Raw genomic sequence first — 24,517 nt, forward strand, 5'->3', positions numbered from 1 at the left:
TTCAGCGATGTCTTCGCTGGTAACCAGGGTAAACATCGGGTAACTAAGCGCAGGGCCGCGCTTAGTAACCCGATGTTTACCCTGGTTACCATCCTAAAAGTAAAAAAAACAACCGCTACATACTTACCTACCGCTGTCTGTCCTCGGCGCTCTGCTTCTCTGGTCTGGCTGTGAGCACAGCGGCCGGAAAGCAGAGCGGTGACGTCACCGCTCTGCTTTCCGGCTGCCCGGCGCTCACAGCCAGACCAGAGAAGCAGAGCGCCGAGGACAGACAGCGGTAGGCAAGTATGTAGCGTTTGTTTTTTTTACTTTTAGGATGGTAACCAGGGTAAACATCGGGTTACTAAGCGCGGCCCTGCGCTTAGTAACCCGATGTTTACCCTGGTTACCGGGGACATCGGGATCGTTGGTCGCTGGAGAGCGGTCTGTGTGACAGCTCTCCAGCGACGCTGCAGCGATCCGGATCGTTGTCGGTATCGCTGCAGCGTCGCTATAGTGTGACGGTACCTTTACAGTAAGCCGACTAACAATGAGACTGATACAGAGGGGAGTGTCGCTGTCCGTTTTTCCGATGGACACAAAAAACGTTACCATATCCGTTTTCTCCAGCCACCAGAACAACAATTTGACGGATCCGGCGAAAAACAGATAAAACGTGAGGCCGTCTGTCGCAAATACAAAGTCTATGAGAAAAAAAAACAAAAAAAAAAAAAAAACAGATCTGGCGTCAACTTTTGTAGGATCCGTTTTTTTTCTTCAAAATGTGCTGGATTGTGCCAGATTGACAGCAAAAAAAAACAAGTGTGAAAGCCTTATTACTGTAGGAAAATAAATATATTTCGGTAGTGTGTCCTACTGTGCCCTGCAGGTCCACTGTACTGACCACTGTGCCTGGCAGTGGAGGTTGGCACCCTAAGTTTCAGCGGAAGGTGCCCCCACTCAATGGCGGCTTGCCCTGATGTCCCTACAAATCTTTATAGCTACCAAAATTGTGTCCCAATACACCCATGTGGAAAAAAAAAAAACAAAAAACAAACCACCAATAAGTAAGAAGGGATATTTTTTTTCTTGATATTTCAAGCTATAATGTACGATTAGCCACCATAGATCTAAACACTATAGATATCCCTTTAATAATAATAATAATAATCTTTATTTTTATATAGCGTTAACATATTCCGCAGTGCTTTACAGTTTTGCACACATTATCATCGCCCGATGGGGCTCACAATCTAGAATCCCTATCAACAATGTCTATATAAGCCAATGTAAAGTGTGAGCGAATAGGATACAATAGTTGTGCATTTGCCTCATTGTCCTGATGCATGGCGGCAAAAAAAGGGGAGGGCTCCGCTATCAACAGCTCTTCAGCCATGTATCACCCATAATAGGGCTATGCATAATACATGCAATAAATGGTTGCAATAGCCATATACTCATCTGAGCTGTAGTGCATCAAAGTAGAAGCGGAGATAAACGTCCACATTGAGGTCACTGGTCAGACTTTATTCAAAAGAGACATCCCTGAACAATGCCTGACGCGTTTCCCCCTCATGGGAATAACAGGGTGGGGGGGGGGGGGGGTTCATCAGGGGATACTGGCCATCAAGATAAAGAATGGGCCTTTCTTCAGCCGCTCATTTTATACCAATCTGCATGGAAGCGCACGCCATATCATATCGTATTCCGGAAGTGAGGTGACAAGAGTGGCGACATGGAACGCAAATGCACTCCCACGATGCAATGAAAGCGGCGCTTCAGAATAAGGGCTAAATTAGCCGTACCCATGATGCCGTGAGTGATACCACATAGCTCCGTGGAGCACAGTGCGTTGTAGGCACTATAATATAAAGTTCTCTGGGAAGGGCATGTAGCCCCATTAGTAATAATTAGCTTACAAGACGGTTGAGTAAACTTATTCAGCTCAAAATAAACAAGTGCACAAAAGACTTGTGCAGACAAAAACAAAAAAAAGGAACATAGAGAATACAATTATCATTCAATATGACGAATAAAGTATAGGGCTATGTGCACACGTTCAGGTTTTTTTGCACTAAAACGCTATAAAAACTCATTAAAAACGCATACATTATGCATTCTATCATTTAGAATGCATTCTGCATGTTTTGTGCACATGGATGCGTTTTTTTCCGCGAAAAAAAAACGCATCGCGGTAAAAAAAATGAGTATGTTCATTATTTTTGCGGTTTTTCTGAGTTTTTCCCGCAATTCTATGCATTTGGGAAAAACGCACAAAAAACGTGGTAAAATCGCGGTAAAAACGCATGCCGGTTTCTGGCAGAAATGTCCGGTTTTTCTCAGGAAAATTTCTGCAAGAAATCCTGACGTGTGCGCATACCCTATCTGGCAGAAAAAAATCTGATACATTAATGAGTGGCCCTTGAAGCTCGTAAAGGACAACTGCTCATTGAGCCCAAGAGGGCTCATTGACTTAAGGTACCTTCACACTGAACGATATCGCTAACGATCCGTGACGTTGCAGCGTCCTGGCTAGCGATATCGCTCAGTTTGACGGGCAGCAGCGATCAGGATTCCGCTGTGCCATCGTTGGTCGGAGCAGAAAGTCCAGAACTTTATTTCGCCGCTGGACCTCCTGCAGACATCGCTGAATCGGCGTGTGTGACGCCGATTCAGCGAGGTCTTCACTGGTAACCAGGGTCAACATCGGGTTACTAAGCGCAGGGCCGCACTTAGTAACCCGATGTTTACCCTGGTTACCAGCGTAAACGTAAAAAAAAAAAAAAAAAACAAACTACATACTTACATTCCGGTGTCGCGTCCCTCGGCGTTCTGCTGCTCTGCACTGTGATCGCCAGCCAGCCGAAAAGCAGAGCACAGCGGTGACGTCACCGCTGTGCTTTCTGGCTGGCGCTCACAGTCAGTGCAGAGAAGCACAGCGCCGGAGGACAGACACCAGAAGGTAAGTATGTAGTGTTTGTTTTTTTTACGTTTACGCTGGTAACCAGGGTAAACATCGGGTTACTAAGCGCGGCCCTGCGCTTAGTAACCCGATGTTTACCCTGGTTACCAGGGGACCAGCATCGTTGGTCGCTGGAGAGCTGTCTGTGTGACAGCTCTCCAGCGACCAAACAGCGACGCTGCAGCGATCGGGATCGTTGTCTGGATCGCTGCAGCGTCGCTAAATGTGACGGTACCTTTAAGCAGATAGATCCATCTGGTTTCTCTTTGGATAATCTTTTTATCCAAATCCCCTTATCTTGCTGAGGGGGAAATGACCTCTACGACGGCAAAGGATATTGAGCCAAGATCACCCTGATGTATCTCATTCACATGTCACGCGAGAGGCGTATCCCTGCCGTGCCTGATGTCCCCAAGGTGTTCCCCAATACGTACACGCAGTTCACGTTTTGTTTTGCCAACATAGTCCTTGGGGCAAGTGCACCTGCAAAGATAAGCCACCCCCGCCGTCTTGCAATTAGCAAAATAGCTCATGTGAAAGCTCCTATCAGTTACCGAACTTTTAAATGTTTTGGAGGGCTGCAGATATTTACAAAAAGAGCAGTGCCCACATTTAAAAGTCCCGTTGGATCTACTTGCCAACCATGTGCTTGTGTTTTTGTTTTTAGGGGGATCATAGTGGCTGTGAACAACAATATGTCTTATTGACCTCCCTCTCCTGTAGGTGACAGATGCATATGCAATCACAAATATCTGGGTCTGATCTCAGAATCTGCCAGTGTGTCTTAAGTATATCATACACCTTTTTTGATTGGTACTTTTGATGACCAATGTGACGTGTGATAGGTTTCGTGTCCATTCTCGTTTTAGGTACCAAAAGAGAGGCTCTGTTAGAGTTAGATGCATCACCATAAGCGGAATTAATGATGTCATTAGGGTATCCCCATGTCTCTGAAGCAATATTTCAGATCCAATGATTTGGTTTCAAAGTCTCCTAATGAGGAACAATTCCTTCGTAATCTAAGGAACTGTCCCTGAGGAATACCTCTCTTCAATGGAAATGGATGGTGGCTTTCCCATCTTAACAGGCTATTTGTAGCCGTGAGTTTTTGAAAAATCGTAGTATTCAATAAACCATCTTTTTGTCTAGAAATTAGGACATTCAGGAATGTAATACTACCTATGCCGATCTCGTAAATGAATGCCATACCCACAGTATTTGTATTAAGGTACTGCATAAATCCAGTGAAAGACTCGACATCTCCTTTCCAGATGACAAGGATGTTGATATAGCGGCCCCAGAAAATATTGGGGTCCCAAACCTCATCCTCGTCTCGGAACATGAAAGTGTCCTCCCACCAGCCCATCGCTGTCAACACTGAGCTGGTGGTAGAATTTACCATTGAAGAGAAAATAATTCCGCTGCAAAACAAAGCCCCGAAGTTCAAATCAGAAACAGGTTGTGTGGCCCAAGATGAATCCCTCTACCACCCAGGTAAAAATGTCATGGTTTTAAAGGCTATCCTGATGTGGGATACTACTATACAGTGCCTCCACATCTATGGAGGCAATGATAGTGTCCGAAAGCGATTGTAATCCCCTCCAATTTGGTCAGGAGGTCACTAGTATCCCTGATGTAGGAGGGAAGGGCCAACAGATGGTCGCAATAATCTATCCAGATACACGCTAGAATTTTGAGATAGGGCATCAACCCCTGAGACAATAGGACATCTTTTTAAGGGGCTGAAGCCCTTATGGACTTTCGATAGGCTTATTTAAAAAAAAAAAAAAAATGAATTACCTTTTATGCACTAAGTTGGAGGGCCCGTGTAACAATCTGATAATTCCAGGGTGTATTATTTTATTGGATCATTCTTAAGGACTTCATATGACAACCTGATAAAATTGCAAGACATGTCCACATATTTGCAATTATCCATTATAACGAAGTTTCTGACTATCAGAAGTGTTATGATAAGGTAATTCAGTACCACAATGGACATAGAGGTCAGAGCACATACAGTGACCTGACAATAACCCAAAAACATAGAACGAGCTCTGAGACGTGGGAACTCTGCTGACCGCAATCCCTAATCCTCTCCAACAACACTAGAGGCAGCCGTGGATTGCGCCTAACGCTCCCTATGCAACTCGGCACAGCCTGAGAAACTAGCTAGCCTGAAGATAGAAAATAAGCCTACCTTGCCTCAGAGAAATACCCCAAAGGAAAAAGGCAGCCCCCACATATAATGACTGTGAGTTAAGATGAAAAGACAAACGTAGAGATGAAATAGATTTAGCAAAGTGAGGCCCGACTTTCTGAACAGAGCGAGGATAGGAAAGGTAACTATGCGGTCAACACAAAACCCTACAAAAACCACGCAAAGGGGGCAAAAAGACCCTCCGTACCGAACTAACGGCACGGAGGTACACCCTCTGCGTCCCAGAGCTTCAAGCAAGCAGGAAAATACAAATAGACAAGCTGGACAGAAAAAAAACAGCAAACAAAATAGCAAAGCGGAACTTCGCTATGCAGAGCAGCAGGCCACAGGAACGATCCAGGAGGAAACAGGTCCAATACTAGAACATTGACTCGAGGCCAGGATCAAAGCACTAGGTGGAGTTAAATAGAGCAGCACCTAACGACTTCACCACATCACCTGAGGAAGGAAACTCAGAAGCCGCAGTACCACTTTCCTCCACCAACGGAAGCTCACAGAGAGAATCAGCCGAAGTACCACTTGTGACCACAGGAGGGAGCTCTGCCACAGAATTCACAACACAGAAGGCTTGATTACAATGGAGTTATTTTTCAAATCCTAAAGTGCTTTCCTTTCAATGACAGACATTTTAGTGTGGGTTGACTCAAAACAAGGATTTAATCTTATCGATTTCCTCGGTCACCTATTTCAGAAAAATCTCAACACTTCTGTAGTCACTAGGGGTGGCAGTCTTCTACTAATAGGTTTTAATTCCGAAAAGGGGCCCTTGCCAATTCCTCTACTCCCTTTTGCTGCCAAACTAGTGAGTACCTCCAAGTCAACCAATTCACCATGCGATATCACCAAATTATTGACACTTCTAGAGATTGTTTTTTTGAAATAAACATCTCCACTTAACTTTTCTAGTGAAAAGATTTAGGTCCTTAATCCAATTGAAAGGATCAAATCTTGTGGTGGGGACAAAAGTAAAAGGTCGCTCAGTTAACATTCTTCTCCATCATGGTAAGGTAATAGGAAGAAAGATTAATTTGGTTTTTGTTTGGAAGTACCCCTATTTCTGTTGATTGTTGGGAGTTTGATTTCTCAAATGATAGGGAAGACCCCCCGATCCTCTAAAAAAAGATGAAGAGGAGTCAGAGGGAAATACCCTCTCTGAACCATGAGCCTGCCATCTGTGGCCCCGTTTTCCCATGTCCCCTAGAGGTAGGTAGTTGTCTGGATAGAAATCCCCTAGGTGCAGTCTACTTCTGAAGAGGATACTTGTGTATTTGATGTAGGTTTTACCTGTAGGGAGGGGTAAGCTCGCTTATCTTTGAACTCCGAACAGTCTTTTAAAAACCGTTTATGTTTTCTGTCTTTTATCTAAGTGGAATCTCTCCACTGCTGTTTAACACTAGAACTACTGATGGAGTCATTTTGACTCCTTTCGTTTTTTATTTCTCTTCTGTGACTACATTTTTCAGAATTCCGGCTTGAAACTCGGTGACTTTTCCTCAAATATGATGTGAAAAAAGATTTTGTGAGAATAAATAATTTTGGTGAAAAATTTGCGCGTTTTTTTCAAAATTTACCAAGAACTACTGAAGGGAGTCATTTTGACTCCCTACTATATTTTGAGGTCCTTTTGTCACTAAATGTTGCTATAAAGTTTTGTGCATAATTTTTTCACTCTGTCTTATTTACCCTGATGTTCATGTAGATGTAGTTCAATTTACATGTCAACTTTTCACATTTTCCTTGTGTTTTACCTGCTTGTATTACTGTGTAATGCTGAACAAAATAGCTTGTTTACTCTAGGCTCTTATCTTATGCTAATGAAGGGTGGTGTTTTTCTAAGGTCCTAGCAGGAGACAGTATTCTGGATAGTAACTTTACTTTCAGTTCAGCTGAAGAGACAAAGAACAGACGCAGACATACGAGCTCTGAAGACTCATACAGGTATGAATTGTTATGAAATAGTTCAGCTGTCTGTCAACTGATTCAGCCCACCTACTTTTGAAGGTGGCAGAACAGTTATTATTTCTTTTAGTTTTCATTTCATTTCTATTTTTCAGCAGGGAACTATATAGAATTATGGAATTTGTGAGGAATATGGAGAGAAGACGTTTGATAAAGCCTCAGGATATTCTGGCTACTTTGCAATCCATACCGGAGGATGAATCGGAATCCGAATTGCAGGAACATGTATTTGATTCTGACAGTGATGAAGATTTCATTCCTCAGAACATATCAAGTGAATCTGAAGACTCAGAAGGAACAAATCCAGAAGTAGTTATGTGTATTTATTTGTTCTTCCACACACTGAGTTAGGGCCTGTGCACACTAGCAGAATTCTGGCTGAATAGCCATCTGGATATTCTTGCCGCAATACAGGCCGTACCTGCCCGCTCATGCCTGAAGCTCCGCTCCGAACCCCGGGCTGGAGCCGCTGTCAGGGACAGAACAGCGCTTGCTTACGCGCGAGCACGGCTCCGTCCCAGACAACGGCTCCAGCCCGGGGTTCGGAGCGGAGCTTCAGGTATGAAACTCCGCTCTGTACCTGAGCGGGCAGGTACGGGCCGGATTGTGGTGAGAATATCCAGTCGGATATTCCGCCGCTAATCCAGCCAGTGTGCACGGACCCTTACAAAGCAAAAATTCTAAATATTCATCAACTTTTTTCCAGATATTCCAAGCACATCAACTGGGGATCGGGCTCATGCAGTTATGTTGCCTCGTGACCATCCTCCTGGTCGTGGACAGAAAAAAAAAAAAATCAGCAAAACGTCCCAGAAATGAAAGAACAACAGATAACGATGGCGGCGAAGGTAATGCAACAACAAACACCAGAGAAGGCGAATCTGAAGGAATACTAGTTTCAGCGGATGGTATTCAATGGAAACCTGTTGAAATTGGACAACACTTGCCTGGTAGGCGTGACAGCCAAAATATTCTTCGAGAAGCACCTGGCCCTACAGGATGCGCCAGAAGAAATATCATTATCGATAGTCCTTTGAGCGCATGGCGTTTATTTTTTGATTCATATATATTGACACATATAAAGAACTGTACGCTTGCAGAAGCATGCAGGAACAATAATTTACAGTTTACTCTATCTGATGAGGACCTAGATGCATTCATTGCGATATTCTATGCTCGTGGAATATCTGGCACGAACCGTCACTCGATTAGCAGTATTTGGTGTAATGACTGGGGAATACCGTTTTGCAAAGCGACAATGTCTAGGGACCGCTTTGTTGAAGTTATGAGGTTTCTCAGATTTGATGAGAAATCTACTTGATCGGAGAGACTGCAAACGGACAAGTTTGCTCTATTTTCTACTGTGTGGGACAGGTTTATTGAAAATTGTATTGCGTGTTACAAACCTGGCCCATACATAACGGTGCATGAGCAACTTTTCCCAAGCAAAACTAGGTGTCCATTCACGCAGTACATGCCTTCCAAACCAGATAAATATGGCCACAAATATTGGCTAGCTGTTGATAAGGAGAGCAAATATCTGGCAAATGGCTTCCCTTATCTAGGCAAAGATGACACACGCCGTGCTGAGGACCGTTTAGCTGACCATGTGGTAATGAAGTTATTGGACCCGTTTTTGAAAAAAGGTCGCAATGTTACAACCGATAATTATTTTACTTCATTAAAATTAGCTAAACAGCTAAAAAGCAAAGGAACAACCATCGTGGGAACACTGAATAAGATAAGGCGAGAAGTGCCTAAAGAAATAAAATCCATGAAAGAGGAATTGTACAACACTAAAGTGTTTAGAAATGAAGACAATTTTACACTTACAGTATATCAAGGAAAGCCCAACAAAAATGTTGTCATTTTGAGTTCCGTCCATCCAGATGTTGTTGTTGCGTCTGATTCCGCTAAAAAAACTCCAGAAACGGTAAAGTTTTACAATGAAACAAAATATGGAGTAGATGTAGTGGATCAGATGGCACGAAAATATACCACACGAACATCCACAAAGAGATGGCCTGTTCATGCATTTGAAAATGCCTTAGACTTTGCGGGTATAAATGCATGTATAATATTCAAGGAGATTACCCACCAAAAAATGTCACGCAAGGCATTTTTGCAAACGCTTGTGAGAGAGTTGAGTGGTCCTTATGTCACAGATAGGGAAAAGGGTTCCACGTCCCAAGTTTCTACATGTTCAGAAGTGATGGTTCAAACAAAATTTTGCCAGATCAAAGAAAAGTGCAAGAAAAATAGATCTGTCGGCAATTGTAAGACTTGTGGTAAGTCTTTGTGTGGGCAATGTACTGCCATAAATCAAAGGCAATGCCTAAAATGCGAAACACCAAATGTTTAGAAGGTGAATTCTGCGCCATATTTTCATTTTTATGCTCCTCCACCTACATTTTCTCTGCTTTTTGTTCTTCAGTTGTTGTTTATATGTGTGCACTTGAATAAAAAAAAAAGTTTGAAAAACGTCTATTATAATTATTATTATTTTCTGTAGAAAAATAAGAAAAGCAGAAAAAAAAAACAATCAAAAGCATTACTGTTGGATCTCACAATAATAATACATTACAAAAAATATAATTATTAATAAATAACCACAAATGAAACTCTAAAAATAAACGAAAACAAGCAAGGAGTCAAAATGACTCCTTTCAGTAGTTCTAGGCGGGGTCACGAGTCCAGTAGTCCTAGTGTTAAAGTGTATCCTCCCTATTCGTGAATTCAGAGTCAGTCTTAATTTTTACATTTTACAGTCAGGTCTGAGTATAATGGAGGTATTTTCAAACGTCCTTTTTTCTTTGTCTACTAGAATTTGCATAAATCTCAGAGACGATGAAATTGATTCCTCCTCCCACCTTGCAAGAAGTGTCGAAGAAATACACCTAGGGGCTGGTACAAGATGTATCCCTAGTCCATATGGTATATACTTATGTTTAATGTAATTCTCCTACGATTGTACTTCCAACCATAACTTTATATTGTTTTTATAAGCAATTAGAAGGTCTGTGAAGAGGGATTTTAAAGTAGGAGTAGTCAATGAGTCGCTAGTCCCTTCAATGTCAGAAAGGCCTCCTTCGCATCATCCAACCACTTAGTGTCCAATGGTCCTGAAAAGAAACCTGCCATATCAATCTATATGCCAAGCAAAATCAAATCTATTGAGATCCCAGACAAACAAAGGAAAAACAAAAGGATCCCTAAAAAAGTAACTTTTAATGAACAAAGTTTCAGGGTATGTGCACATGTTCAGGTTTTTTCGCGATTTTTTTCGCGATAAAAACGCATTAGAAACTGCAGACATATGCATCCTATCATTTAGAATGCATTCTGCAATTTTTGTGCACATGATGCATTTTTTTCCCCCGCAAAAAGAAAAAAAAAAAAAAAAAACGCATTGCGGTTAAAAAAAAAAAAAAAAAAAAAAAGCAGCATGTTTATTAATTTTGCGGGTTTTTTTTCGTGTTTTTCCCGCTATTCTAAGCATTGGGGAAAAAAAATGCGTAAAAAACGCATGCGGAATTCTGGCAGAAATGTCCGGTTTTTGTCAGGAAATTTCTGCTAGAAAATCCTGACGTGTGCACATACCCTAAAGGGAACCGGTCACCCCCCCAGGCGTTTGTAACTAAAAGAGCCACCTTGTGCAGCACTAATGCTGCATTTGGACAAGGTAGCTCTTTTAGTTATGCTCCTTCCACACGCTAAATACTTATAACATGTGCCCCCTCATACCGTGAAATCGCCAGGGAGGCGGGAATTTCCTTCCTAATCAGGCGCAGCACAGCCGTCATTCATACCCCCTTGGCGCCGGGCGCCACCTCCTCAGCGTTGTTTGAATCTGTCCCGGAGCCTGCGCTGTTATGTTATCCCTTGGGCATGCGCAGTTAGCGCTGCCCGTCTTCTGACATCATTTGATGTCAGGCTGACTGCGCCTGTGCGGCCGCGCTGCCCGAGATTCCGCCCTGCAGTGTCTTCTGATTTATTCATAATGCGGGGCTGGGATTCATGGGCATGCGCAGTGCATATCTTCGCCTCTCACTCATCTCCCTCCGCCTTCTTCAGACTGCGGCGTTAGCCGATCCCTAATCATATGCCACGGTGATTAGGGATCAGCTGACGCACCACAGGCATTGTTCAGGGATGTCGGATTTGAACAGAGTCTGACCAGTGACCTCAATGTGGACGGTTATCCCCACTTCTATTTTGATGCACTACAGCTCAGATGAGTATATGGCTATTGCAACCATTTATTGCATGTATTATTTGGTATAACCCTATTATGGGTGATACATTCCTAAAGAGTTGTTGATTGCGGAGCCCTCTCCTTTTTTGCCATCATGCATCAGGACAATGAGACAAATGGACCTGCAGGGCACAATAGGACACACTACTGAGATACATTTATTTTCCTACGGTAATCCCTTCAATACTTGGTTCTGTGTCTCAAATGTTGGAATGTTTTTAAACTTTGTTCATTAAAAGTTACTTTTTAGGGATCCTTGTTTTTCCCATTGTTTGTCTAGGATCTCGATAGATTTGATTTTGGTTGGCATACCCAAGTTTAATATGCAAAGGAGGGAGAAATATCTTTGCAGGATCAACGAGAGGATTATATTTAACATTCTTCTGTCCAGCAACCAGGTTTTTGCGGCGTGGCCAGTCCTTTCTGAAATAGTGCATTTCTCGTGCATGACTGTCCCACTCACAAATATAACAATACTTGGTATATCCAAGCTGCGGTCCAAGAAGTGGTGCAACAAATTTTAGATCACCACATACTGTATGTTCCAGTTATAATGTCTATAATTATGTGGGTCAATAGCTCCATATTCTCATATGTTTCTTTCATGTGCACAGCATGTCCAATAGGTATAGAAGGATAGATATTTCCGTTATGTAGTAAAACTGCCTTCAGACTTAAAACTGACGAGTCAATAACCAGTCACCATTCCTTCGGGTCATGTTCGCATCCAAGAGCACCAAACAACCCCAAAACATTGTTGCAAAAGGTTAAACGGTCGACATCGTTGAAAAATTGATTAAGGTCTTCTTGAGGACTGCGAAAACCGGAAACTCTTGTTAATGGTAATAAGAGATTCCGTTCTTGTAGCCTTGATCCCAATAATTCTGTCTGCCTCTTGACAATTTCAAATCTCTGACCAAGTCACTCAGATCAGCTTGACTGAACAGATGTAGAAGGCTCAAAGTCTGGGTCTGCAGCAGTTTCATTTTCCACTGATATTATTAGTTAATCTTCGGCGTCCTCCATTGTCCATACTCTGGGCGGCTTTGGAACACGAAGACTTCCATCGTGTGGCCCTGGTCTTATGACTGAAGGAAGATTAGGTTATTCTATTGATTTCTTGTTTTTTTGCTGAATATCCTATTACATTTGTAAGGCAGAAGTAGCAATCTGTTACATGATTTCTCTGCTCTCGATATCGTTGGGACAGCGAATGGCATTGAAGGTCGTGATCCATTCAGCCATGCTCTAAGGCTTCTAGAACAAGATGCCCAACATATGAGGTGCCTACTGTTTGTCCCCATCTCCAATTGAACATTCAAAGTATAATTCATTTGCTTTCTTAAGTGGAGTAATTTCCTTCTTTTGTGCTTTCATTGTATATTCTCAGCATATGTAGCAGAAATTATCCCTGCTGTCGAGACACTGACATTTCGAAATCTTCAGTTTTTAAAATGGTAAAGTATTCAGGCAAATCGCATATATGATAGCAACTAGATGGAGGCCCGATGCCATCACATCGGGAGGGCGGTAATGTCACGATGGGGGCAGGCTTTGCAGCGTGAGAATCTCTCCCCCCCACCCCATGTGCTCACCCACCTATCCACGCTTTCCCCATGTGAAAGGTCTGTAAAGGGATAGAGTTTGTGTTTGTGACGCCACCTGTGGTATTCAGTCAGGGTGACCGGCGCTGCTTTAAGGGGTCCGCTGGAGTGATATTATGGCAGCTAGATGGTATACCTTCCCACAGGTGAAGTATATCCTCAGGGCTTTCCAGGGTGTAGATGGTGGATGGTGAGAGGTGCAGAGAAGAACGAGGACACAAGGTTGCAGTCTCTTTACCTTTACTGAAGACTTCAGCATCCACAGTCCAGGGCACCAGATCACAGGGCAAGCAGAGTCCGGCCGGTTTGGAGGCAAGTCCAGAGTCCCCTTGTCCAGGTGGAAATCAATAGACTTCCCTTGAGCTGTAGTCCCTTACTGCCTATGGCTTCACATAAGGGTCTCACAGATGTGGTGGTGTCTTTCTCTCTGTTCCCCATATAGGATAGGACAAACCCGTATGACTGGTGGCTTGAGGCTGTTTATAGGGACTCTAGAACACCCCGGCCTCCGAGGGTTGCCACCGTGCCTCCTGGGTGTAGGACGGACAGGTAACTTGCAATTAGCTGTCCTGCCGGTCTCTGGAGCAAAGCATTAAAGTCCTTACTCTCTCGGTTTTCCAGCTACTGGGATTCTGCGTCTCAGAAGGAGGCAGCCTGTGCAGGGCTGGTCCCCTTCTGGTATCCTCTCCTTTGCTCTGACTTCCTTCACACTCGCTGCAATACAGTTCTGCCTTCTGTGTGTCTCATTCTGGGAGCTGCAGGTCTGAGGGCATGCACAGCTTCTTTAACCTTCCATCCTCCTCAGACTCTGGTCTGGAACTTTCTAACATTCCCTACAGACTACCAAATATATAATGTGACCCAATAGGGTCAGGAGCTCCCCCTGGTGGTCTGGAATGTGAAATGTGTTGCATGTTTGTGATACCTGGATGCAGTTATCCTTCTTTGCCTCCAAACGTAGCATCACTCTCCCCGAGAGGAAAGCAATACCACTGCGATGACCAGGACCCTCAGGCGCTGCACACTAAATGTGCCATGATTAATTTATAGGCATTTTCCTCTCCCTCCCCCAACAGTGGAAGTGTCTGTTAAGTGATCCATTCTTTATGAATGGGGAACACTCAGGCTCTCGCCTAATTAATCATTAATGTATGGATTTTCTCAACACCTAATGTAATTTCTGCCTGAGTGCGCTATTTCCATCAACCTCAACCCTTCCCGAAACACTTACAAAGATTCACAGAGTTATTTCCTGGATGCTGCGTAGTGGAGAGGTGTGATGAGATCTTACAGCCTCAGAAGGATTCCCAGGACTATTTTTGGATTAGGTTATGGAACAATATAGAAGTAGAACGCTATACTCCACCGCTCCTCTCCATTGTATGAGCCACCATTATAAAGTTTCAGGAAATTCTTCATAGATCTTGGGAACTTAAGTGTGTAAAAATAGTACAAAAATATTCAAGGTTTACTGGGAAAACACTTTGTTTCTTAATGCCATTTGTTTATACATTATTTATTGCCTATAATTATTTATAGTGTTGAATTTTATATTGTAGTTTTACATTCCTGTAAGCCAGTGACTATAGTTGAAATTGTTTTTTTGTTTGTATTTTTGTTTGCAATTTTTTTTTAATTTTGAACTTTTACCTCCAAGTAAACAAAGAAAGGGGGGGGGGGGGAGGTGTCGCCCAATTTTAGTTTTAAAGCGGATGTAATAAAATACCAAGATATAAAAGGTAGCCCAGCGTTGATGCTCCAGCAGTACTCCTGCTCTTTGTGTACAGGACATTGGCACTGATGGGCTGCAGCGGTCACATGCCAAATTACTGGCATCATGGCTTCCATTGACAAGTGAGGATGCAGCCAAAGATTGCTCTGTGCAGATGCTCGTTAAGGCTGGGTTCACAATGCGTTGGGCGCATCCGTTAGGCTACGTTCACACTAGCGTTTGGCTAGTGTGCGTCGCGCTAGCGTCGGGCGACGCAGCGGCGACGCACGCGTCATGCGCCCCTATGTTTAACATGGGGGACGCATGCGTTTTTGCTTGTTGCGTTTTCCGACACGTGCGTCTTTTTTGACGCTAGCGTCGGACCAAGAAAATGCAACAAGTTGCATTTTTCTTGCGTCCGATTTTCGTTAAAAAACGACGCACGCGTCGAAAAACGCAGCGTTTTTGCGTGCGTTTGCACGTGTTTTTCGGTGCGTTGCGTCGCCGACGCAGCGGCGCACAACGCTAGTGTGAACGTAGCCTCAGACGGACTACGTTACACCGCGGCATTAACGCGGTGTAATATAGTCCGTTAACACCGCCATTGAGTCCAATGTCGGACGCATCACTAGCGCACGCCCACAATGGGTGTGCGCTAGTGATGTGCCGTCATTGAGTGACGGACCCCGAGACGCGGGCTGCAGCGTTTCCGGGTCAGTCACTGCTAGCGCAGATAGAGCATCTGCTAGCTCTATCTGCGTAAGCAGTGCTGTCATAACGGCACTTGCGTTAACATCAGCCTGTTAACGTATGTGTTGAACGGGCTGCTATTAACGCAATGTGAACCCAGTTTAACACAGGCGAGTGGGATCGAATTGTGACTCGCAAAATACTGCAACATGCATGTTAAGAAGATGAAGAAGAAATGAAACTCGTGAAAAATGACACAAAAAAAAAAAAAAGAGAAGTTTCCAGAGGAAACGGATGCAAGCCACAAAGTAACAACTCGTACAATAGGGGAAAATGCAGCTGTATCTAGTGAAAACAGCCATAAAGCAATGTAGCCCTTAGAGGACAGGAGAGTATAGAGTCACCCACACGCAATGTACACAAACAACAAACTTCTGGCAGCCCAGTCCCGAGTCTGCTGGATGAAGAAAAGGTCATTCAAGCTCTGAAGCACTGTTATGGTTGTCACCCAGCCTCAGAAACATGAGGACAAATCCAGGATTACAAAGAACATGATATTAAGAAGGATAATATGAACTTTGTTTATATATTGAGAAATCTAATTGCTTGCAGACAAGCAGCGCCTCTTGTCTCACGGATATTTGTATCTGAGAGAATGCGAACAATCTCCCAGTGTTTATTTCCCATCACTTCCCCACCTAGTGAAAAGATGTCAAGTTGTTTAGAAGAATGTCCAAACCCCGATATATGACATGGAACTTGCTATACACAGATCTCCCCCATCACCCCAGGGAACAATAGCAGGGCTTTCCTGGTGTATTGTGGAGGGTTTGCATTTATAAAATTCAGAGCATGTCTCATTGTATTCTTCTAACAGTGAGAGCAGGCGGTGGCTGATGGGAGTAATTATCATCCGCCACGTGCACAATAAATAAATACAGTGTGGGTTCCCCTGTATTTGATAACCAGTCAGGCAAAACGGACAGCTGCAACCCTCAGCAATGCCGGATATGAAGAGTAGAGGGGTCCCCAAGCTATGTTGCGTTTTTTTTTGTGATGTCCCGATACAGTGTGTATTAGACTGTTCGTGATACGGTTTATGATTCTTTAATAAACCGCAGAGACTGTGTTAAGTGTTCCTGTGTACCTTGAATCCCGTTGCTGAGCGTGTATGTGTGTGTATGTATGATAGATAATTATATCTGGTAAGGGTTCATGGATATTGACCCCCCACATTATTAGATGTGCCAATTCTGGCACTTTGGCTGGCTCTTCCGACTTGTGAAAGTAAGGTAATATTTGTGGGGTTGATGTCACATTTCTATTGTCTGGTGACAAAGCCCACAGATTAGTAATGGAAAGGTGTCTGTACTAATTGCCAGTACAATGCACACTGATGTTATCCGTGTGTGGGACATTTTGTGGCTCATGCTGTGACATGTCAATGTATTTTGCCTGCGGACACACGGTCCGTGGAAACACACTGACATGTGCACAGACCCATTCATTTGAATGGGTCTACACGTGAAAACTGTTACCACACGTACCGGACATACTGACATCTGAAAGAGCCCTTAGTTTTTGGATTTCTCCAGGTCTTCTTGGTATTCCAGACTCATGCTGAATCCCTTGAAGGCGAAACTTAATCGAATTTAAACCTTAGAGAACATGATTTATGTCCACCTCTGTATCCTGGACAGACTATTGTAGTCACTGATGCATGTTAGAGGATAAAAAAAAAAAAATAAAGTGTAGAAAAAGGAGGTGGCAAGCCAAGTCTGACCATGGGTACAGTAGAGATTATGCCAAACAAAAAAATAAAATAAACTGATCAAGTTCCAAAATACATATAAAGTATAAATAACTATTAGAATTGGTCAGTCCATATACAAACGCAGTATATTGCTTACCCATGGTAGAATCAGCAGACAATAAACATTACCACAACCGGGTAACAACCGAGGTGGTTGTGGTAACATTTATATTCTGCTGATTCTACCATGCTGATTCTACCATGGGTAAGCAATATACTGCGTTTGCTTCTATATGGACTGACCAATTCTAATAGATATTTATACGTATTTTGGAATTTGATCAATATTTAGAATTGAGAGTCCTCCAGTGGTTGATACCCTTTAATGGCTAACTGAAAAGATGGTAGCAAATTGCAAGCTTTCGAGACTACACAGGTCTCTTCATCAGGCACAGACTAAAAGAAATTCTGAAGAATCACATGTTTATGCACAACATAGCACAGAAAATAAAAATATATGGAAAAATCATGGATAAGACAGGTAATATAATAATAATAATTTTTATTTATATAGCGCCAACATATTCCGCAGCGCTTTACAAATTATAGAGGGGACTTGTACATACAATAGACATTACAGCATAACAGAAATACAGTTCAAAACAGATACCAAGAGGAGTGAGGGCCCTGCTCGTAAGCTTACAAACTATGAGGAAAAGGGGAGACACGAGAGGTGGATGGTAACAATTGCTATAGTTATTCGGACCAGCCATAGTGTAAGGCTTGGGTGTTCATGTAAAGCTGCATGAACCAGTTAATTAATTTTTTTTTTTTTTTTTTAATATAGGCCACACAGGGATCGTTAGGTTAATGCATTGAGGCGGTAGGCCAGTCTGAACAAATGAGTTTTTAGGGCACGCTTAAAACTGTGGGGATTGGGGATTAATCGTATTATCCTAGGTAGTGCATTCCAAAGAATCGGCGCAGCACGTGTAAAGTCTTGGAGACGGGAGTGGGAGGTTCTGATTATTGAGGATGCTAACCTGAGGTCATCAGCGGAGCGGAGGGCACGGGTAGGGTGGTAGACTGAGACCAGAGAGGAGATGTAGGGTGGTGCTGAGCCATGGAGTGCTTTGTGGATGAGGGTAGTAGTTTTGTACTGGATTCTTGAGTGGATGGGTAACCAGTGTAATGACTGGCACAAGGTAGAGGCATCGGTGTAACGGTTGGTGAGGAATATGATCCTGGCAGCAGCATTCAGGACAGATTGGAGCGGGGAGAGTTTGGTAAGAGGGAGGCCGATTAGTAGAGAGTTACAATAGTCCAGACGAGAATGAATAAGTGAAACAGTAAGAGTTTTTGCAGAGTCGAAAGTAAGAAAAGGGCGAATTCTAGAAATGTTTTTGAGATGCAGGTAAGAAGAGCGAGCCAGTGATCGGATGTGGGGGGTGAATGAAAGGTCAGAATCAAGGATGACCCCAAGGCAGCGGGCATGTTGCTTTGGAGTAATGGTGGAACCGCAAACGGAGATGGCAATGTCAGGCAAAGGTAGGTTAGTAGAGGGAGAAAACACGAGGAGTTCAGTTTTTGACAGGTTTAGTTTCAGATAGAGGGAGGACATGATGCTAGAGACAGCGGTAAGACAATCACTGGTGTTTTCTAATAAGGCAGGCGTGAGATCAGGAGAAGAAGTGTATAGTTGGGTGTCGTCAGCATAGAGATGGTACTGGAAGCCAAATCTACTGATTGTTTGTCCAATAGGGGCAGTATACAAAGAGAAGAGGAGGGGGCCTAGGACTGATCCTTGAGGAACCCCAACAGTAAGGGGAAGGTGAGAGGAGGAGGAACCAGCGAAACATACAGTGAAGGATCGGTCAGAGAGATAGGAGGAGAACCAGGAGAGAACGGTGTCCTTGAGGCCGATGGAGCGGAGCATAGTGAGGAGGAGCTGATGATCCACAGTATCAAATGCTGCAGAGAGATCCAAGAGAATTAGCATGGAGTAGTGACCATTAGATTTAGCTGTTAGTAGGTCATTAGAGACTTTAGTGAGGGCAGTTTCAGTAGAGTGTAAAGAGCGGAAACCAGATTGAAGAGGGTCGAGAAGAGAGTTATCTGAGAGATAGCGGGTAAGACGGGAGTGGACCAGGCGTTCGAGGAGTTTAGAGATGAAGGGAAGATTAGAGACAGGTCTATAAGGTGACATGAAGCAGAATTACCATTCAATTGCAATTTGTTACCATCTTTTCAGTTAGCCATTAAAAGGCATCAACCACTGAGGACTCTCAATTTGAAATATTTTTCTATCCACTGGCTAACACGGTACCAAGATATATATCTTTCCTTTATCAGAAATTGATCAGTAATTTTTTGCTTCACATTGCATAATAATCTCTACTGTACCTATGGTCAGACTTCACTTACCACCTCCTTTTTCTACACTTGATTTACCGTCCTTTTTTGAAGCCCCTATTATGCATCAGTTATGATCTGGTTCATATTTAATTTATTTTTTGTTTTTGTAATAAAACTACATTTTATGTTTCCGGAGCGGTGTTTTTTTGGATACTTTGTATTCATATGTAGGTTGTACAATGTAGTATCCCACTTTCTAGAAATTGAATATTAATGGGGAGACTAATACTGACATGTCTCCAACCACTATAATCATGAGTATATGTTTTTTGAATATTTGTATAACTATTGTAGTCACTGTAAACTTCAGCTCCAGATGTTGCAATGCTAAACAGTTCGTGAATAGAATCCCATCGTCTATTTCCTGCCATTGTGAGATGTCAGTTATCTGCAGGGCCCATGGGGTCCGAAGGACAGATGAGTATTGTGAAGAGACTCAGTGGTGCAGCGGTCAAGCACTTCGTTGCTTCGCTGTAGAGAGATTTCCCCATTCATTGCTTTTCAGCACATATAAACCATTACAACCATGACCATGTTTACCAAGTAATTGGCATCAAAGAAAAAATAACCAAGACCATGAACCCTTGTCCTCACAAAGCTTTGCCCCACAGTTACATTATACCAAGGCTTTATAATCATAGGTCATAGAGCACCCAAATAAACTAAAAAGTGGTCCTCAAAAACAGCTGACAGATGCCCACTGGGATGAAGGGTCATCTTGTAAAAAAGGATCCTCCAATGATTACAGCTAATCACGTCGATACCCAGGAGAAACTAGGTACTGAGGTTCCTAAAATGTGGTGGACCACCAACAAATAGAAATAAACTTGCTTATAATAGTTATCTATAAAATAGAGGAGCAGCAATGATACTAGCAGTAACGAGGAGTACCACTGTATTATTGTCAGTATCTGGGGATAGGAATCTCTAATAAGGTTGATCGATGGTCAACAACCAAGATCTTAAGCAACCAAGTAAAGAATCAACAATGGGAGACTGGAAGTAATTAATGCAAGTGTGGCACCTTGGTGAGGAGTCTTTTATAGGCCATCAGTTAAACCAGCTGATATTTTTCACCAAGTGGCAGAATTGCTTTCTAATTACTGATAGGTTTGTGCTGCTGTCATGACTTTCTGCTCAATACTTTTTCCCCTGTGTCATCTCTCATTATTACACATAACACCATAAATTAGGTTCTTTATTTTCCTGTGCGGATTGGATGGATTGTTACAGACATCTATTTGATGAGATTTTCATGTCACTAGTAGCTTTAGAAATACTTAGAAAATTGGTGACGTGTAAAATACTTCTCACCTGCTGTAGCTGTTGGCTAAGCGTTTGTGTACATGAGGGAGTCAGGAGATATAGCTGTTGGCCAAACATTTTTCTTCATGGAGGAGTTGATAGAAATAACTTGGCTGAGTGTTTCTATGCATTGGGGGGAGTCTGTACAGATAGCTATTGGCCAAGTGTTTTTCTTCAAGGGGGAGCTGGAAGAGTTAGTGAACGGACAAGGAGTGGTTTGGCCGACAGTTATGCAATGTGTGGAGCAGGTCATGTACGGTCAACGCTATCCTCCAGATATTTTGTTTTTGTAAAAAGAGATGGGCGCTACCATTACTGTAGTACAAGTCATCATACATTACATGGCAATGTTGTCATGGTCTCAACTTGTGCGACAAAAAAAAAAAAAAAAAATACATCAAAAAACAACCTCCGTCAGTTGTCCTTTATCCATTTTTCCTTTGCGCCTTTCTTAAATCCTTTATTTGCCATTTCTTTTCATGTTTGTCATTTTGGGCACGGCTTTCCAGGATGTTTTTGGACGATTTGTCAATTGTCACTTTATAACAAGTTGCAAAGTTTGGCGTAGATGTCCTCCACTTCTTCCCTGGAGTGATTTTACATAGGCCAGCTTTTTTGGGGGCGCAAAATTTTGCGTCATGTAGTGAAACGTGTGACTTTTAGCACTAAAAGGTTGTAAAATCGTTCAAACATAGAATTTGTTTTACAGTATTTTGCCCAAAATTCATGAATAGGTTCCAGTATTAGAGGGATTTATCCTGTCCTGATACATTACACTATTGTATCGTTCTGGAGTGCAGACCCTTTAGCTCTGAGAACTGTCTCCACTGGATACAGATGAAACAAATGCTCAGCTGTGAGAAGCATATAACATAATGAGACATTTCCATTCACTGACAGCAAGCAGACATCTTAAAAGTTGTGGATTAAAAACACCAAAAATATTTTAGTTGCAGTATAACACACACACGAAAAGTTGCATGAGCAGCTTTGTCGCCATTCACTTCTATTCAGTTGCAAATCGCACCAAATGCAAGTTGGGTTGCAACTTAACGCATTCTTGCAGCAGTGTAGCTGGATAGTGTGACTTCAGATCTTTACCAGGACATGCTAGAACCTGTGGTGTCCTATAGTTTAGTATACATACTGTATGTGACCACTGTGCTAACTTCTGGTGTGTACTTTACCTGCGTGGAATCGTCCCCTGCTCGCACACAGTCTACCTGCGTGGAATCGTCCCCTGCTCGCACACAGTCTACCTGCGTGGAATCGTCCCCTGCTCGCACACAGTCTACCTGCGTGGAATCGTCCCCTGCTCGCACACAGTCTACCTGCGTGGAATCGTCCCCTGCTCGCACACAGTCTACCTGCGTGGAATCGTCCCCTGCTCGCACACAGTCTACCTGCGTGGAATCGTCCCCTGCTCGCACACAGTCTACCTGCGTGGAATCGTCCCCTGCTCGCACACAGTCTACCTGCGTGGAATCGTCCCCTGCTCGCACACAGTCTACCTGCGTGGAATCGTCCCCTGCTCGCACACAGTCTACCTGCGTGGAATCGTCCCCTGCTCGCACACAGTCTACCTGCGTGGAATCGTCCCCTGCTCGCACACAGTCTACCTGCGTGGAATCGTCCCCTGCTCGCACACAGTCTACCTGCGTGGAATCGTCCCCTGCTCGCACACAGTCTACCTGCGTGGAATCGTCCCATACATTGCTTGCTGTGGGTGTGAACCTCACATGTTGCCTGCTGGAGACCAGCATTGCTATAGCAGAACGTACATGCAATTCCAAGCTGCTGTCAGGTGCTCCTGACCATGCAGTCTTTGCACTCACTCACCTTGTATTTGGGGGGCTCATTGATGTCCTTCGCAGGCAGAGACAACAACAGGATCCCTATCACCCCAATGAGGCAGAGGAGAATGGGCAGGAACACAGCTAGCAGCTTCTTAGCCATCTCTAACAGCTGTGAGCTGTGTCTGGTCCCTGCAGCTCTTACAAGGAGGTGGGAGGAGGCAGCAGACAGGCTATTGGGTGGGAAGGTGCACAAGGTACAAGAAGGCAGAGTCTGGGGTGTAGCACACACTCTGCAGAGAGAACATGCCCACCACAGAAATATACAACACACAGACGAAGTGCAGAGCTGACCATATACACAACCCACCACATACATATTACAGACCTCCCTAGTCAAACTCATGTTAACCAGGTACTCCCATGGCTGCTGTCCATTGCATCCTAAATAAAGTAAAGCTACATTCCCACAATGAGATTTGGTGAGTTTTTGACGCTGCAGCATTTTTGGACGTATTAATGAATTTGGGCTACTTGTATTTTTTCATTGCGTTTTTTGACACTGCAGGCTCTGTCTATTTATGGTGTGTTCTGCTTTAAATAAAGCTGCTTTGTTTTTGATACTTGTATTTGACTTTGTCAAAACTTGAGTGACATACTTGGGTGCAGACTACATGCGTTTTAGGCTATATGCACACGTTGCAGATTAGGCTTAGGAATTTCTGGTGCGGATTCTGCCTCTCCTGGCAGAAAACGCACCTGCGGATTTGTCACGTTTTTTGTGCGGTTCCGCAGCGTTTTTTGTGCGTTTTTGCTGCGGTTTTCTTGCAAATTTGCTGCGGTTTTTACCCCTGCGGTTTTCTGTAATGGAATGGGTACAAAAACGCTGCAGATTCTCAAAAAAGAAGTGACATGCTACTTCTTTTAGGGTATGTGCAAACGTTGCGGATTCTCTGCGGATCCGCAGCATTTTTTGAGGTGCAGAAACGCTGCAGGTCCGCAATTAAATTACAGTACAATGTAGATCAATGAGAAAAAAAATGCTGTGCACACTTTGCGGAAAATCCGCTACGGAAACGCTGCGGTTTAAGGGTATGTGCACACGTTGTGGATTCTCTGCGGATCCGCAGCGTTTTTTTGAGGTGCAGAAACGCAGATCCGCAATTAATTTACAGCACAATGTAAATCAATGAGAAAAAAAAATGCTGTGCACACTTTGCGGAAAATCCGCTGCAGAAACACTGTGGTTTAAAAGAAGTAGCATGTCACTTCTTTTTTGTGAATCTGCAGCGTTTTTGTACTCATTCCATTATAGAAAACCGCAGGGGTAAAAAAACGCAACAAATCCGCAAGAAAACCGCAGCAAAAACGCACAAAAAATGCGACAAATTCGCAGGTGCGTTTTCTGCTAGGAGAGGCAGAATCTGCACCAGAAATTCCTAAGCCTAATCCGCAATGTGTGCACATAGCCTTAAACCGCAGCGTTTCCGCAGCGGATTTTCCGCAAAGTGTGCAAAGCGTTTTTTTTTCTCATTGATTTACATTGTACTGTAAATCAATTGCGGATCTGCAGCGCTTCTGCACCTCAAAGAATCCGCAACGTGTGCACATACCCTCAGGCTAAGTGCACAAGTTCAGGATTTCTCGCAGAAAATTCCTGAGAAAAACCGGACATTTTCTGCAAGAAATCCGCAAGAAAACCGCATGCGGTTTTGCCGCGGTTTTGACGCGTTTTTTTCCGGACACTTCCCAATGCATTTTGTAGTGGGAAATCCGCAAAAAAAAAAACGCAAAATTAATGAACATGCTGCGGTTTTTACCGCGATGCGTTTTTTTCACGGAAAAAAACGCATCATGTGCACAAAACATG

General features: G+C 43.3%; 1 protein-coding gene across 1 annotated transcript in view; it reads right to left on the bottom strand.

The window, feature by feature from the left end:
* The window catches only part of ENTPD2 (ectonucleoside triphosphate diphosphohydrolase 2), a 98,530-nt gene extending 75,679 nt beyond the window's left edge, over nt 1-22,851 (bottom strand). Inside the window, exon 1 of the mRNA XM_069747632.1 lies at nt 22,694-22,851. Coding sequence (XP_069603733.1) covers nt 22,694-22,810 — 117 coding nt within the window. The 5' untranslated portion in view covers nt 22,811-22,851. The remainder of the gene's footprint in view (nt 1-22,693) is intronic.
* Nucleotides 22,852-24,517: the final 1,666 nt, after the last annotated feature.

The sequence above is a fragment of the Ranitomeya imitator genome, chromosome 2 (genome assembly GCF_032444005.1).
Source record: "Ranitomeya imitator isolate aRanImi1 chromosome 2, aRanImi1.pri, whole genome shotgun sequence".
NCBI classification, from domain to species: Eukaryota; Metazoa; Chordata; class Amphibia; order Anura; family Dendrobatidae; genus Ranitomeya; species Ranitomeya imitator.